Here is a 17320-nt window from a genome sequence, read left to right as displayed (position 1 = left end):
AACACAGTGTATAAATAACTATTTTATGTATATAGACTGTATGTACATAAAGTGATGCTAGATAATGTGTGTGTAGTAGTGGTAGGGTATGTTAATGGGTGGAGTTGATCAGTCTTGAAAACTTCGGGAATATATTGTAATACATATTTAATAGATTGTATTGAAGGAGCAAAATGAGTTGGAAGGGTAAGGTGGATTAGGCAGTGAATTCCAAACCTTGCTATTAATGTAAGCAAAAGTTTGATAGAAAGATGAGGGGAAAGAAAAGGGGCTATTATCTGAGGAACTTAAAGTTGTAGGTTTAGGGAGCTAACAGGGACAGGCAAGATCATGAAAATATTTGAACATGTGGATGAATGCCTTTAAAATCAGTGAGGTTTTAGGGATCAGGTTCTTGGGAAACTGAAAGGTCTAAAGGTTAAATCACCTGGACCAGATGGTGTACACCTCAGGGTTCTAAAAGAGGTGGCTGAAGAGATTGTGGAAATATTAATAACGATCTTTCAAAATCAAATGATTCTGGCATGGTTCCAGAGGAATGGAAGATTGTAAATGAGACTCTGTCCTTCAAGAAAGGAGAGAGGCAGAAGAAAAGAAATTATAGGCCAGTTAGTCTGACCTCAGCGGTTGAGAAGGTGTTAGTCAGTCGATTGTTAAGGATGTGGTTTCAGGGCACCTGAAAGCACTTGATAAAATAGGCCATCGTCAGCATGGTTTCCTTAAGGGAAAGTCTTGCCTGACAAATCTGTTAGAATTCTTTGAAGAAATAAAAGTAGGATAGACAAAGGAGAATCGGTGGATGTTGTGTATTTGGATTTTCAGAAGGCCTTGATAAGTTACCACATATGGGGCTGTTTAACAGGTTAAGAGCGCATGGCATTACAGGAAAGATTTTAGCATGGATAAAGCAGTAGCTGATTGGCAGGAATAAAGGGAGCCTTTCCTGGTCGATTGCTGGTGACTAGTAATGTTCCACAAGGGTCTGTGTTGGGACCTCTTCTTTTTACATTATATGTCAATGACATGGATGACAGAATGGATAGCCTTGTGGCAAAGTTTGTGGACGATACGAAGATATGTGGAGGGGCAGGTAGTTTTGAGGAAGTAGAGAAACTATTGAAGAACTTAGATTCAGAGAATGGCAGATGGAATACAGTGTCAGGAAGTGTATGGTCATGAACTAAAAGGTTAGACTTTTCTAAAACTGTGATGTGCAAAGGGGCTTGGGAGTCCTGTGCAGGATTCTCTATAGGTTAATTTGCAGTATGAGTCATTGAAGAAGGCAAATGCGATGTTAGCATTCATTTCAAGAAGACTAGAATACAAAAGCAAGGATGTAATGTTGAGGCTTTGTAAGACACTGGGAGGCCTCACTTGGAGTATTGTGAGTAGTTTTGGGTCCCTTATCTAAGAAAGGATGTGCTGGCATTGGAGAGAGTTCAAAGGTGGTTCATGAAAATGATTACAGGCTTGAAAGGCTTGTCATATGAAGAGCTTTTGATGGCTCTGGGCACTCACTGGAATTCAGAAGAATGAAAAGTGACCTCATTGAAAACTATTGAATGTTGAAAGGCTTTGTTATAGTGGATGTGGAGAGGATGTTTCTTTCCGAAGGGAGTCTTAAGACCAGCGGACACAGCCTCAGAATAGAGGGGCATCCTTTTAGAACAGAGATCAGGAGTAATTTCTTTAGACAGAGAGTGGTGAATCTGTGGAATTCATTGCCACAAGGTGGCTGTGGAGGCCAAGTCATTGAAGAAGATAGATTCTTCATTATTCAGGGTATGAAGGGATACAGGGAGAAAGCAGGAGATTGGGGCTGAGAGGGAAAATGAATCATCTATGATGAAATGGTGGAGCAGACTCAGTGGGCCAAATGGCCTAATTCAGCTCCATTATCTTATTGTGTATACCTCATGGTCTTTGACAATGGACTAACAGTTGCCTTTTGGTTAACGACAACAGAGTTTTGTGTGAATGAAAGTTTTGCCTTGAGTTAGATGGGAGGGTTGGCTAGCAGAGCACTTAATAGTTGAGCCTGTTCCGGTAACAAACCAGTTATAGCAAGGGAAAGTCAGTGATATAATAGGCGACATTTACAAAATTTTGCAAAATGTATTGATTTTAATAGGCTTAAATGTTGTTGGTAAAGTGACATAAATGAATGTTTAAGATATTGAGGATAGCCTTTATGAGTACTTTTAATTTCTTCTGGAATTGGGTTAACCAGTTGTATAATGTGTCCAAATGCAGTATCCTGTGTTCAGAAAACAGGTCTTTTCCACCTACTGAAATACAAGGCATCATCAACTGCACCTTGGTAGAACAAATGACTTCACTGTATATAAAAGCCTGTGAACTAATAAATGATTTACACACAAAATATAAAGATTCTAGCTTAAAATTTAACTGAGTACAGAGTGGATGAATGTGACCAGCCAAATTTATCTTCAGTAAATTCATATCTTTTTATTGTAAGTGATGATTAATTTAGTGTTACCTCATTCTACAAGTTTAAACTGAAGAATGTGGTGACTTTTTAAACTATGCTATTACCTCCACAAAAAGCTGGAGGAACTCAGCAGGCCAAGCATCATCTAAGGAAAAGAGTAAAGTTGACATTTTGGGCCGAAACCCTTTGGCAGGATGGCCCAAAATGTCAACTGTACTCTTTTCCATAGATGCTGCCTGGCCTGCTGAGTTCCTCCAGCTTTTTGTGTGTGTTGCTCAGATTTCCAGCATTTGCAGATTTTCTCTTGTTTATGAAATAACATGTTCAATTTATAGTTTTGTACTTTTTGTGTGTGCTGCTCTAAAACTTAAGCATAAAAACAGGAATTGGAAAGCAACAATTAATTTTTGCATGTCATTGGTACCAAAAGTATCTGCCATTTTAGTAATTATTTTGTTTTGCCTTTTAACTCCTCAGATTACCACCACTATTTGTTCACCCCAGTCCCTAGAATACAGTATCCAGCAGTTCTGTCTACCTTTCTTCAGGAACGCAAGCCTTCTTCAACACCATCTATTCAGTGATGATCTTCCCAGTTGTCAGGTATGCCAAACACTTCATCTACTTGTCACGCATCACCCTTCACTTTAGAAAAGTAAACTTGCATCTTTGAAAAGGTCCTGGGGGAAAAGTAACACTTTTAAGACACAAGAAACCATAGGAGCACAATTAGGCCACCCAGTCTGCTTGCCATTTGATCATGGCTGATTTGTTTTCCCTCTTAATCCCGTTCTCCTGCCTTCTCCTTGTAACTTTTAATCCCCTTACTAATAAAAAATCTACCACAATTGCTGATGCAGTCTGCAATAGTGATAATGTAACCGCAGCAGTAAAACCAGGACCAACAGGCTCTGGGACAGTTTCTCCCCCCCCCCCCCCCCCCCAGGCCATCAGACTGCTTAATCCATGCTGACGCAACTGTATTTCTGTTATATTGACTATCCTGTTGTACATAATATTTATTATAAATTACTATTATTGCACATTTGAATGGAGACGTAAAGATTTTTACTCCTCATGTTTATGAAGGATGTTAGTAATAAAGTCAATTCAATTCAATAACATACTTACCTAGGCCGACTGCTTCTGGTCTTGTTGGTACCAGCGAATAACTACTCCATGTGCTTTGCAGTGAAGTGGAGTTGTATTGGGAACATGATTATGCTGGGTAGAAAGAATTACTGTCATTGGTTTGAAATGCTTTTCTCTCCATGGTTCACACACAAAATGCAGGAGGAACTCAGCAGGTCAGGGAGCGTGTATGGAAGAGAGTACAGTTGACATTTCAGTCCGAGACCCTTCAGCAGGATTCGTGTTAACTGCCTGACCTGGGGAATATTTCCAGCACTTTGTTTTTAAACTATAGGCACTGGGTCTAGAAGGAAGAAATGGCTCGAATGAATGGATCAAATTCTTGGGGTAAGGGGGAGGGGTAGATTAACAAAGGGCAAAGAGAAGGTTGGGAGTTTGAAAAAATGGTTAATCTTGCTTCTCAGTGATTGCATTGATCTGTGGTATTATGTAGCCAGCTTGGAGAATGATCCATTTGCTAATTTCACAGCTGTTTCCTTAGAGCCCAATTCATAGGTAAACTTAAAAACTCATAGTAATCTGGTTTGTTTTGCCTCAGATCAGAAGTCATAACACAACAAATAGGTTGATAATGTTTTATTTATTATATTAATTTATTTAAATGTAACATGTAGAATCTACTGTTAATTAGAATATTACAAATGGTTAACATTTATCATTATTGTAATTATAGATGTTGTGTAGAATAAGGATAAAGATCAGAGTGTAAAAATGATACCTAGATCAGTATATTCAGATGATAGCTTTGTCCAACTACTATAAAGCAAAGGTATGACTGCTCAGGATTAAATGATAAACCACAAGAAAGTGCTTGGAAATAAATATATGGCAAGAAGGATATTTTCACAATCTTGACTAATATAAATATGTAAAATGCTGGAAGCTCTTGGTAAGTCAGGCACATCATAGACTCTGCCGCATTTTGTTCAGTTTAGTTTTCCTTAGTGGATTAGTATAATTAGTAACTGAGCATCTACTAATATATTACAGCTCGAATGTTTATGTTGATAATCAAGGAGTACTGTCTTCAGTGATTCACATGTTGTAAATCACAGTATCATATAATTTAAGTACTCATCAGAGAGTAAATTTTTTAAGATTTTTTAAAATTCTTCAATGGTCTTTATTCTTGTTTGATCTTATAATATTTTTGTGGTAACAATACATCTTCAGTGATATTAAAACCTGAAGTAAATTATGAATATTTGATAGTTTAAATGTTTCTCCAAGTTTTGACATAATTATGCAATGTATAGAGCAAATCGTCTTATTTCATGAATGATTAGAATGTCAATTGTCCTAATTATCAACTCATTTTCCGTTAGTGATGCATCAACATCATAAAGTCATGCTGCCATGAAACTGTCATGATGTTTGCATGAAATGACTGTTGTCAGATTAATGTGTTTCATCGTTTATTGCCTCAGTTTATTACAACAGATGGTCTGTGTAAAAATGACATTTTTATTTCTCATTTGTAAGCAAACAGAAGAAGAATTTGGGATGCTTGCCAGATATCTTGGGTTACTGCCATCTTCTCTTCATTTGACTGATGAGGTCAATAGTTCTTCCTGCCTCGAATGGCCAGTAGCTGCTCTAGATATTATTTCTCAGTGGTGCTTAGAAGTAACAACTTCTGCAGAGAGTCACTCAGGACATGTAATGGTAAAGTAATTTATGGTGCATTCCATACATAATTTGTAATATATTTAATAAATGTTTGCTTTCAGGTTTTTGAAATTTTGCTCCAAATTCCAAATATAATCAGTAATTTTGGCATAAAGGTATTAAGAAGCAATGTTGTTGAAGTCCTATGTTGCTTTTGTAAAAGCTTATTTCTATAAGGAAAACTAACAATAATTATAAATTACTATATTCAACTCTGAGAGAAAGAGGGCAGCTGGTTAAAATAATTACTGATTGACACTTCTAAAAACCTTTGGTCAAATATAACCCAGAGGAAGAAGAATGCGGAAGGCTGAGGAAGTTTATGCAAAGTCTGGTAAAAATTGAACCATGCCTTTCTGAGTTTAGAAGAGGGTTCTGCAAGAAGATCAGTAACAAAAATCATAACATCCTTCCCATCAAAGATGCTGCATGACCTGTTTTCAGCTTGTAATTCTAAAACAGGAAAAAATAAATACTATTGCACTTCAGTGATGAACCTGAAACATAAGTTACTTGCTGCGGACAAAACTTGTTTATTATTATAAATTTAACAAAGAGGAGCTGAAATGCTGCTTAGTCTGGTTGGGCTGAGCTGCTTTGTGCCATATATCTTGTGGAATAATTTAATAAAATTTCCTCAGGCAAGCCTAGCAAAGAGTATTGTTTTATATTGACATATTATTTTCATGAACACAAGATCAGGATCAGGTTTATTATCACTGGCATGTGTTGCTAAATTTGCTAACTTAGCCGCAGCAATTCAATGCAATACATAATACTGAAAAAAATATTAGTAATAATAAACAAGTAAATCAATTACAGTAGACGTATCTTGAATAGATTAAAATCATGCAAAAAACTAATAATTTATATTAAAAAAAAGTGAGGTAGTGTTTAAGGGTTCACTGTCCATTTAGGAATTAGATAGTTTGAGCAGCACACACATACACATTGCTAGAGGAACTGAACAAGTCGGGCAGCATCAATGGAGGGGAATAAACTGTCAGCATTTCAAGCCAAGACTTCCTCAGTATGAAATGTTTACTGTTTATTCTCCTCCATTGATATTACTGTGATGGCTAGTTCAAGACTAAATTGACTTCTGTGTTCTCCTTTCAGAATCTACTTGTTCAGGATCCACAGTGGTCATTACCACGTCTTCTTCAGCTACCTGACAATTACAATACCATCTTTCAATACTATCATCGTAAAGCCTGCGTTCATTGTTCAAGAGTTCCAAAGGATCCAGCACTTTGTCTAGTGTGTGGTACCTTTGTATGCCTGAAAGGTCAATGCTGTAAACAGCAAAGCTATTGTGAATGTGTACTGGTGAGTAAATAGAAAGGGCAATGCACTATTTCTGATTTACCTGCTCACGATTTTAAGGTTTTGGACATAGAGAGTTAAGTCACAGTATAGTCATCCTTGGAATGATCAGAGGGAAGGAGGCATATAATAATCAGCTACATAATCATTAAAGTTATTTTTAAATTCCCTGGCCCCTATTAACCCAAACTACTACTTGGTCATACTTCTGGTAAAACCCTCTAATATTTTCTTTAGCTTGACATTTTTGTTTAATTATAAAGTTTTTTCCCCTGCATTATATGGATAATTGTTTTTGATGGAAATTCTTAAGTGCACCTTTATCATGGAAGCAGTTGTGCTGCAATTCTATCCTCCAGTCAATTTTGGTATTCCAGAACCTCCGCTGGTTGGAATGTATCTTTGCATCAAATAAAGTTCCTCTGTGCCGGTTCTGAAAGATAATTGAAGTGGTCCTAATTTTTTAATGTTTTTGTTTTGTTCTCACTCATGGCCTTTTTCCATGTTAAAGGTCCTATACAAATACATGTTTTATTTGCTGCCCAGAAATGCAGTGATTTGGCAAGTAAATTGTTATTTGGAATTCTGGGTCTTCCCACCTTGTACCGTTAATGAACCATCAATATACAAAATAATTCTGTTGCCATGGGATTTTATACTTCTCCACATTTAACAGTGCTTATTGCAAAATTGTACTATGTAAAATTCTTGTATTTGCAGTAGCTTGTAGAAAATTTAGTTTTTTTTAAACAATCAGTGGTTATGTGTTTAAAGGGGCTACTTTACCTCACAGTAATTATTGTGCTGTTTTTAAGCATTCTTACACCTTTATCTAAAGATATTCATGCAATTAACTGGCAAGAAATAGATAAAGAGAATGATTTCCTAAATTGTATAATGTTTTCTGCACTTGATCAGTTGATTAACTTCTATAACAGTGGTTGCATTTATCTAATTTTTATTTTGGTATAGACAGTAAACTAATTGGTATAAATTACATCAGGTTGAGAGAAATGATCAGTTTTCTTTCTATTTTCAGAGTGATGATTAGCTCCATTTTATTTATAATTGTTAAATGTAGTTATATCTTTTCAAGAGTATTTTATGATTATAATTTTATTATAATTTTATTTTACAATAGCACTCCCAGAACTGTGGAGCAGGAACAGGAATATTCCTTCTGATTAATGCCTCTGTAATTATCGTCATTCGTGGGCACAGGTTTTGTGTGTGGGGATCTGTTTACCTTGATACGCACGGTGAAGAGGACAGAGATTTGAGGTAAACATTTCAGCACATTTCTTGATTTAGAAATAGTATTTCTATACTAGATGCAGATTATATTAACCCTACTGGATGAGTAAAGCAGAGGTCTGGCTAAATTTATAATGTGTGTTCAAATCATAATAGTTTTATAGATTCATTTCAGAGAGTGGCACCTAAATTGTGGCTTGCAAACTACCCAAGGATGAGAGATGTATGTCTTATTCACAGAATGCAGTACTGGAATCCCATCCAGTCAATCACTCTACTTAATCATCAGTAAAGTTGATGACAACTGTCATTGGCAGTGTTCTCAACAATAACTTATTTACTGCTGTCCAGTTTGGGTTTTAATAGTGCTGCTCGTTTTAAGTCTACATTGCAGCCTTGGTCCAAATATGGACCACAGAGCTTAATTCCAGAGATGAGGTGAAAATCATTGCCCCGACAGCAAGGTGACATTTGACCAAATGTGGCATCAAAGAATATGATAAAACTGAAGTCAGTGGACATCAAAGTGAAAACATCCAGTGGTTGGTATACAACTGCATGCAGTAGGTTGTGATTATTGGTGGTCAGGAATTTTGGGCTTAGCACATCACTACAGAAGTTCCTTATACCAGAGTTGTAGGCTCAATGGCCTTCAACTGCTTCAATGCCCTTACTTCATTGTGAATTTCAAAATGGGGAAAATTTACTTATGATTGTATGATGCTGAATTCCATTTGAAACTTCTCAACAAATAAAGCAGTGCATGTCTGCATGCAGCAAGTCTGCCTATGCAAACATGCCACTCCAAGCTCTGTTGCAGCAAGAGATATCGAGGACAAAGAAAACACTTCAGAGCTGTCTGCAAAGCCTCCTTGTAAAAATGTAGCATCTGGATGCTGTGTTAACAGATTATTGCTGTTTGTTTTCATAATTGCTTGTGACGAAGGAGGCCATGCAGTCTGGTGAATTTATGTCACTTAGGAGCATTCTCATCAACTCCATTTCCCCATTATTTTCCATGCGACCAATTTGAACATGAAGACTGTATTTACACCTAACTGGATCCATATAATTTGCATGTCAAATATGAGGCCTTAGAAACAGATATCTATTACGTCAAGATACTGCCCAATGGAAAACAACTGAACAGATTTCAAGAGTATGTTCAAAAGCCTCATTGAAATTATCCCCCAGTACAGCTTGAGGATCCATAATACATGGTTGTTTAGAACATTGAAGGGATATTCAGGCTAACATTGAGAACCTCAAGTCTACTCACTAGGAACAGGTAAATTCTGGTGTAAACCTCTCACTGAAGCCTCATGAACCAAAGCCTCTTTACATACCGCTCAAACTGTGGCCCACTCAAGCAATGGTTGCTCCACTTAGTCTGTCTTTCCAATGTTTCAGATTTATGTGTGGAATGCCCTGCCAATAAGGAATGGGTTTAGTGAAGCAGTTAACAGTGGTAGATTTACAGAAGTTCTTTCTTGTTACATTGGTTAATAGTAAGTACAGCAAATTTGCTACCAGATGAGGTGGTGGACTTCTGCATGCAGGACCGCTATTAACCTGGGGAAAGTAAACATTTGGTTTACTATTTAAATAAACTGTGTTCCTTGTTGTACTGTTTTATGTATTATTTTTCCCCTTTTATTTCCAGGCGTGGTAAGCCTCTGTACCTATGCAGCGAGCGATATAAAGTCTTGGAACAACAGTGGGTGACACACACCTTTGATCACATCAATAAAAGATGGGGCCCCCATTATAATGGATTATAGTTGACTTGTGAATCCTTCTTCAAAGAAAGTCATCAAGCAGCTTTGCTTCATCTGAATGTTATGGAGTTTATTTTAAAAGTAGCCATATTGTTAAAAGCAATCCATAAAAGACATTATTCTGCATTTACAATTGTGCTATTTATATCACATCTATGGCACTGTGTGAAACAAAATCCCAGCAACCCTATAAGACTCACTCTAGAAATGGGCTAAACTATCTTCAATAAAATAAAGAGCTTATTATTTATTTGTCAAATTGAAGCAATCCACGTAAGTATAAAGAAGCACAGTTTTAATTCAGATATGTCCCTTACCAAAATGAGTGTAATGTGTATACCATAAGGCCAAGACCAATGCAGCATGTTTGAAGTGTTGTTAGTTGATCTCATTTCTTCATAAGAAGATGCACCCTGAGAGAGGAAAATTGGTCACATACATATTATTGTAGTACCCAGAAGTTTGGTACATTTGTTGTCCGCTGAGTTTTTCTACATTTTTCAGAGGTTTTGATTTATAATTCTCATCATAACATTTAAGTTCTCTGTAACGTGCTCACTTTATTTTTAAAAATATCTGAGATAATGCTTCAATGTATAGAAACTTTGAATTAAAAGCAAACTAGGCAGTAAAATCAGAAGTCTCTGAAAATTTTGTCAACTGTTCAAAACCATTTTTTTGAACTGAATGCCAAGACTGGAACAATTTTATTGCTTGGTTGTGTTTATTTACTACCCTAGCTTCTTGCTTTTTAAGCTTATAAGCCCTTTACTGGATTGGTGTGTTGATCATATTTGGTCACTAGTATTCTCTTCAAAGATAGCACAACATGTAATATTACAGCATGATTGGATCTGAAGTACACAGGCCATTCCGGCAGTAAATTACTGTTTCAGATGTACAACTGTCAACCCTAAGCTTATCTGTGTTGCAATTGTGAAACGTAACTGCACCTTACTAAATGAGAAAGTAATCTAGTTGATTGTGGCAAATGTATTCAAATTGGAAAGTGAACCTGAGATTCAAACTGCCATATTTTGTAGACACTTCTGGAATTGTCTTTTCATTACATAAAAAAGTGATTTTAAAATTTGGAAATTTAAGGATATACATGCTTTATTTTGTGCCTTTTCCTTATATTTTAAAACATTAATTCAAAAGCTGTAAAGTGCTTTCATAGCTTTCTGAGATCTTAATCTAGACCATTTTAACTGTCTAGTTAAAACTCTACAAAATAAGTTATTGTTATGTTTAGGGAAACCTTGTTTCTTTCACATTCATATCTATTAATAAGGTATAAAGACTTCATAAACTGTTATAACAGAAAATTGCACCACCAGGATAATATTAAAGTTAGATATTCAGGGAAGTAGTTAATTAAGTGCTGCATTTCATAAATATCAAATTGTTACAAGATTGTTCATTTATCATTATGGATTGACTTGTGGACTTGTTTACTTTCATTTTATAAAATAGTTGCAGCAACTGAAAATTAATGTATAATAGCAAATTTGTTATTTGCCTCAGTCACAAAATTGTTCACTGCTTGTACATTCAGATCCTACTAGAAAACATAATATAGTGACATATACCACCTACTGATATTATGCAAAAATGACTGACAGATCTCAGAATGTCTTAAGTCAAATACACCAATTTCCTCTTTTTTAAAAGAAGTAACAGTAAGAGTGCAGTCTTTAACTAATAAGCAGCATCACAGGATGAAGCAATGATGCTCCAGCATGTGATTATAAATCAGACATTAGGAAGTACAGGTGTAATGATTGCATCTGTTAAGGCTATGGGTATGGATTTCCAAAGTTACTTAAATATGGAGTATTCTTTACTGTTCTAACTCTCACAGGTTTCCCTTTACTTTTTACTCATGTGTTAGTGGAGTTTGTGTGCCAGATGTGCAGTTGATTTAAAATGTACTTGAGTTCATGCATGCTGCTGAATTAGACTTTATTTTACCTTTCTGGTTTTGTAAGACCCACTTTACAACTTACCATTTTAATGCAGAAGAGTGTGTAATTTTCAAATAGAAGTTGAGTATTCACTGGAGTGTTACCTTGTATGAATTAATGTTAAATACAGTACATTACTGTAAATGCTGAACATTTTCTGGCACATCAAAAAGTAAATCTTAAGACTTAATTAAAATGACTGTAAAATATGTTAATAAAATTATGTAATTCATATTTGTCTTCTCTAAAAGGAAGGTCTTCAGTACAGCTGAAAAGATGGTTCCTGTACTTGGTCTAATCTGGTACAGGTTTTTCCAGAATGAGACCTAGAGAACTGCACAATTTTCCATCCAAAGAGGAGTTCTAGCATCAGAGTTAAGCCTGCTGGGTTCATTTAGCCCTTCTTGTAACTGATTTAACACTAGAGTAACACACACAAAATGCCAGAGGAACTCAGCAGGTCAGGCAGCATCTATGGAAGGGCCAAGTAAGACTCTTCATCCGGACTAGAAAGGAAGTGGGAAGAAGCCAGAATAAGAAGGTTGGGGGAAAAGAAGGAGTACAAGCTGGAAGTTCATAGAGGGGGGTAGTAGGTGAGAAAGGTGGGAGGTGATAGGTGAAAAGGTAAAGAAAGGGCTGAAGAAGTAGTAATCTGATAGGAGAGGAGAGTGGACCATGGGAGAAAGGGAAGGAGGAAGGAAATTAGAGGGAGGTGATAGGCAAGTGAAGAGTAGGTGCAAGATGGGAGAAGGAATACAGATTGTAAAAAGATCCACAAGCCTAACTTGTCTGGGTAGGCCCATAATTTCTACCCGTTTCTGCCCCACTGAACCCGTGTCTGCATACATCAATTCATTTTCTCCCCCTTTGTTCAGTCCATTCCCACCAACATCTGCAATCCCAGACATCCCATCATCACCCCATCTTCCCAATGCCTTAACGGGGTAGAGTTCCTTACCCACCACCCCATAAGCCTTCGCACCTCATTCTCCGCAACTTCTGCCATCTTCAGTGAGATCTTACCACCAACTACATCTTTACTTCCACTCTCCCCCAACCCCACTTTTTTGCAGGGGTCATTCTCTCCCTGATTCTCCTGTCCATTTATCCCTCCCCACTGATCTCTCTTCTGGCATTTATCCCTGCAAGCTACTCCTGCCTCTACACCTCCTCCCTCATCACTACCATTTGGGACCCCAAACAGTTCTTCCAACTGAGGTAACACTTCACCTGCAAGACAGTTGGGGCAATCAATTGTATCTGGTGCTCCCAGTGCAGCCTCCTTTATATTGGTGAGACACAACGTGGACTGGGGGACTGTTTTGTCGAGAACCTGCCTTCCACCTGCAACGAGCAGGATTTCTGGGTAGCTGACCATTTTAATTCCAATCCTATTCCCCTTCTGACAGTGAGGTCATTCTCAGATTGGAACAGCAGCGCTTCATATTTTGTGTGGGTAGCCTCTAACCTGATGACAGGGACATCGATTTCTCTAATTTCTGGTATTTTCTTCCCCCCCCCCAACCATCTTTTTCCATTTTGGTATCCTTCCTCCTTTTCTCCCACGATTCACTTTCCCAGTAGATTCCTTCTAACCTTTTACACCTATCACCTCCCAGCTTCTCACTTCATTTCCCCTCCTTGACCTACACATCACTGCGTCACAGCCTGGTACAGAAATACCAGCCTGGCCATTATAGGTAAAGCCCTCCCCATCATTGAGCACTGTCACAGGAAAGCAAAGTCCATCATCATGGACCCCCACCACCCATGTCATGCTGTCTACTCGCTGTTGCCATCAGGAAGAAAGTACAGGAGCCTCAAGACTCACTCCACCAGGTTCAGGAGTAATTATTATCCTTCAACCATAAGGTTCTTGAACCAGTGGGGATAACTTCACTTGCCCTATCACTGAACTGTTCCCACAGCCTATAAACTCATTTTCAAGGACTTATCACGTTTTCAATGTTTATTGTTTATTTACTTGTTTTTCTTTTTGTATTTGCACAGTTTGTTGTCTTTCATACACTGGTTGTTCATCTTTCATTGATTTTATGGTTATTGGATTTATTGAGTATGCCTACAAGAAAATAAATCCCAGGGTTGTATATGGTGACACATATGTACTTTGAATTTTGAACTATACCCACCCCCCCCATCTGTTTTCACTTATCACCTTCCAGCTTGCACTCCTTCCCCTCTCCCCCCATCTTATTCTGGTTTCTTCCCCCTTCCTTCTCAGATCTGATGAAGGATCTCAGCCTGAAACATTGACTCTTTATTCCTCCAGCATTTTGTGTGTGTTACTCTGGATTTCCAGCATTTGCAGAATATCTTGTGTTTATGATTTAACAGTATTTTCATTGTCTCACAGTACTTGCCTCATTCAGTGTCAGCATTTTAAATTTTCAGTACTGATTTTCATTTCATTAGTCTGTTTCTGATTCAGCAACCTCCCCCTGTGCTCAGTGATTTTGATTAACACAGGTCTATTGACTGCAGGTCATCAAGCAAAACAGTAAATGGCTCATGGATTAATCCACAGGTTTTCCTGTACTTCCTCAGTTTGACACCAGCTAGTACAGAGCACACAAAAAGGGAATATAACATCTACTTCTAAAACCTTGAGTATTAGATGTTCTTTGCACCAATTCTCTGAATGTATGAGCAAAATAAAGCTTTTTCAAATCCATTTGTGACATAGATTAAGTTTATTCCTAAAGCAGCATTTGAGAAAAAAAGATGGATCAGGGTCAGGTTCTAAGACTGTATAGTGAAAGTAGTGTAGTCTGAATGGATGATTGGGTAGTTGTCAACTACAAGAGATTCTGCAGATGCTGGCAATCCAAAGCAACACACACAAAATGCTGGAGGAACTCAGCAGGTCTGGCAACATAAACAGTCAACATTTCTTGGCTGAGACCCAGTTCCTTCAGCATTTTCTGTGTGTTTCAGAGAATCAGCCATGTTGGAATAAACCCAAACTGATGAGGTATCATTGTTATTTACATTAGATGCTTTTGCACTTGGTATTGTTAGTGATGTAGACATTGCTGAAATAACTTAATAAATACAACTTGCTGTCAGGGTAATTTTGATGAGAATTTCAACACCCTAACTCATTAGTACAGAACTCACAGGCAGTGGTGCTGATGTTACATACCTTGAAGGAAGTTCCACATAGAGATTCATTGATCGGTGTTGAGAACATCCCAATTTCTGATGGCTATTCTCATCAGGTGCTGATTCAACAAAATATCCACTCACCTTGAGCTTACAATCACAATTCCCACAGACTGACTGACCTGTAAAGGAAAATGCACTTTGAAATTAAAAGTTGAAACATTAAGATTAAAACATATGAAGCTGATTAAGATAAAGGCCAGCATATTTAAAAGCCTTTGTTATTAAGGATTCATAAAGCCTTGCAGTTTGAAATAGACATGTAAAACAATTACAATATACAGTGCCTTGGAAAAAGTATTCTGCCCCTACTACTTTTACATTTTACTGTCTCATCTAAGTTTAAAATATCTTGAAGTAGGATTTATGAGGTAACCTACAAAACATCTGCATCAGGTTAAATCAAAAGAAACATTTCAAAACCTGTCAACAATTCACTAAGAGTTATAAACCCAAATTGTGAGGCTGAAAAAGTATTCATTCTCTTTGTAATTACTATGCTAACCTCCCCCAGTAGCAATATATTACCTTACCAATTCACCCTATTTGTTGATGTAGAACATTGGTAGAGCACCTATTTTCAATGAATTCATAAGAATACTATAAATACCCACGGAGAAGAAGTTCCAGTGGTGCCAAGAAACCTCTCCCTCAATGTCACAAAAACAAAGGAGCTGGTTGTGGAATACAGGAGGAACAGTTACGGCTTCATCTCTATCAACATCAATTGGTCTGGGGTTGAGAAGGTAAACAGCTTCAAGTTCCTTGGTATACACTTTACTGAGGACCTCACTTGGTCCATACATACTGACCGTGTGGTGAAAAAAGCACCACAACACCTTTCACTTCAGACAGTTGAATTTTGGTATGAGTTCCCAAATACCAAGGACTTTCTACAGGGGCACAATTGAGCACATCCTGACTGGCTGGATCACTGCCTGGTATGGGAACTGTACTCACCTCAATTGCAGTACCCTGCAGAGAGTGGTGTGGACAGCCCAGCACATCTGTGTTTATGATCTTCCCACTATTCAGGACACTTATAGCAGCAGGTTTGTAAAAAGGGCCCGAAGGATCATTGGGGACCTGAGTCACCCCAACCACAAATTGTTCCAGCTGCTGCCATCTGGGAAACGGTACCACAGAATTAAAGCCAGGACCAACAGTCCATCAGACTGATTAACTCACACTGACGCAATTGTATTTCTAAGCTGTGTTGATTGTTCTGTTGTATATCTTGATGTACACACTATTTATTACAAATTACTATAATTTACACATTGTACATTCAGACGAAGATGTAACAAAGATTTTTGCTGCTCAAGTATGTGAAGGATGTAAGAAATAAAGTCAATTCAATTCAATTAAATTCAATATCCCCACTCTGTAAGGACCAACAGAATAGATGATTTTCAGTACACCAAACCAAAATGAAAACAAAAGAGCATTCAAAACAAGTGAGTGAAATTATAATAAAGAAGCTCAAATCTGGGGAAGGGTACAAGCATCTCAAAGTCACTGAACCTACCTTGGTGCTCAGTACAGTCCATTGTGGAAAAAGTGAAAAAAATATGAAACCACAGCCATACTACCTAAGTTAGGCAGCCATCTAAACTTAGTCGCCAGCAAAGAATGGCACTTGTAAGAGAGGCCACTATGAAGCCAACAGTCACTGAGTGAACTGTAGAAGTTGGCTGCAAATAGAGATGAAGTTCATGGCTCCACAATCTCTAAGGCCTTGTACAAAAGAGTATTTATGGAAGAAGTGACAAGGAAACAATAGCATATTCTTGCCCATAAAGACTTTGCAAAGTGTCAATTAGAAGATAATGTAAAAATGTGGAAGAAAGTTTTGTCATCGAATGAGACTAAAGTGGAACTTTTTGGCCTCAACACACGTGGTGTAAGTCTAATACTGAGCATTAGCCTGTGTGGTGTAAATCTAATACCCCACATTAGCCAAGTAACACCATCCCTACTATAAAGTATGGTTAAAGTAGCATCATGCTATGGGGATGCTTTTTAGTAGCAGGGACCACAAATCCAGTCAGGATTGATGGGAAGATGAATGCTGCTAAATACAGAAATCCTGGATAAAAACCTGCTAGACTCTGCCAGAAAGCTTAAACTGAGGAAGAAGATTGTCTTTCAGCAGGACCATGACCCAAAACAGACTGCCGGAGCAACTATGGACTGGCTTCAAACGAAGAAAATTGATGTCCTTGAGAGGCCCAGTCAGAGTCCTGACCTTAACCTGATCAAACACTTCTGGCAAGACAAAAAGATTGCTGTCCACCACTGCTCCTCAACCAACCCAGCACAGCTTGAGCAGTTTTGCATGGAGTAATGAACAAATCTTGCTCTATCATGTTGTGTAAAGCTAATTGAGACATCCAAAATAGACTACTAGCTGCAATAACTGCCAGGTTTGTTCAAGTACTGAGCAAAGGGGGGTGAACTTTTGTAAACTGCTGACATTTCAGTGTTTGAATTCTTAGTTTTCTCATGCTTAATAATTTTCCCTATTTTATTTCTCTACT

At 37.6% G+C, this 17320-nt stretch overlaps 1 protein-coding gene across 3 annotated transcripts in view; it reads left to right on the top strand.

Annotated features, from left to right (window-relative positions):
• ubr3 (ubiquitin protein ligase E3 component n-recognin 3) overlaps positions 1-11831 on the top strand; it is a 248653-nt gene extending 236822 nt beyond the window's left edge. For all 3 annotated transcript variants that reach the window (XM_059966618.1, XM_059966617.1, XM_059966619.1), the window contains 5 exons: positions 2930-3055; positions 5087-5269; positions 6392-6601; positions 7740-7879; positions 9516-11831. In XM_059966618.1, coding sequence (XP_059822601.1) covers positions 2930-3055; positions 5087-5269; positions 6392-6601; positions 7740-7879; positions 9516-9633 — 777 coding nt within the window. In that variant the 3' untranslated portion in view covers positions 9634-11831. The remainder of the gene's footprint in view (positions 1-2929; positions 3056-5086; positions 5270-6391; positions 6602-7739; positions 7880-9515) is intronic.
• Positions 11832-17320: the final 5489 nt, after the last annotated feature.

The sequence above is a fragment of the Hypanus sabinus genome, chromosome 4, assembly GCF_030144855.1.
Source record: "Hypanus sabinus isolate sHypSab1 chromosome 4, sHypSab1.hap1, whole genome shotgun sequence".
Classification (NCBI taxonomy): Eukaryota; Metazoa; Chordata; class Chondrichthyes; order Myliobatiformes; family Dasyatidae; genus Hypanus; species Hypanus sabinus.
The sequence above is the reverse complement of the archived record's forward strand: the minus strand, read 5'-3'. Positions and strand labels throughout refer to the sequence as shown.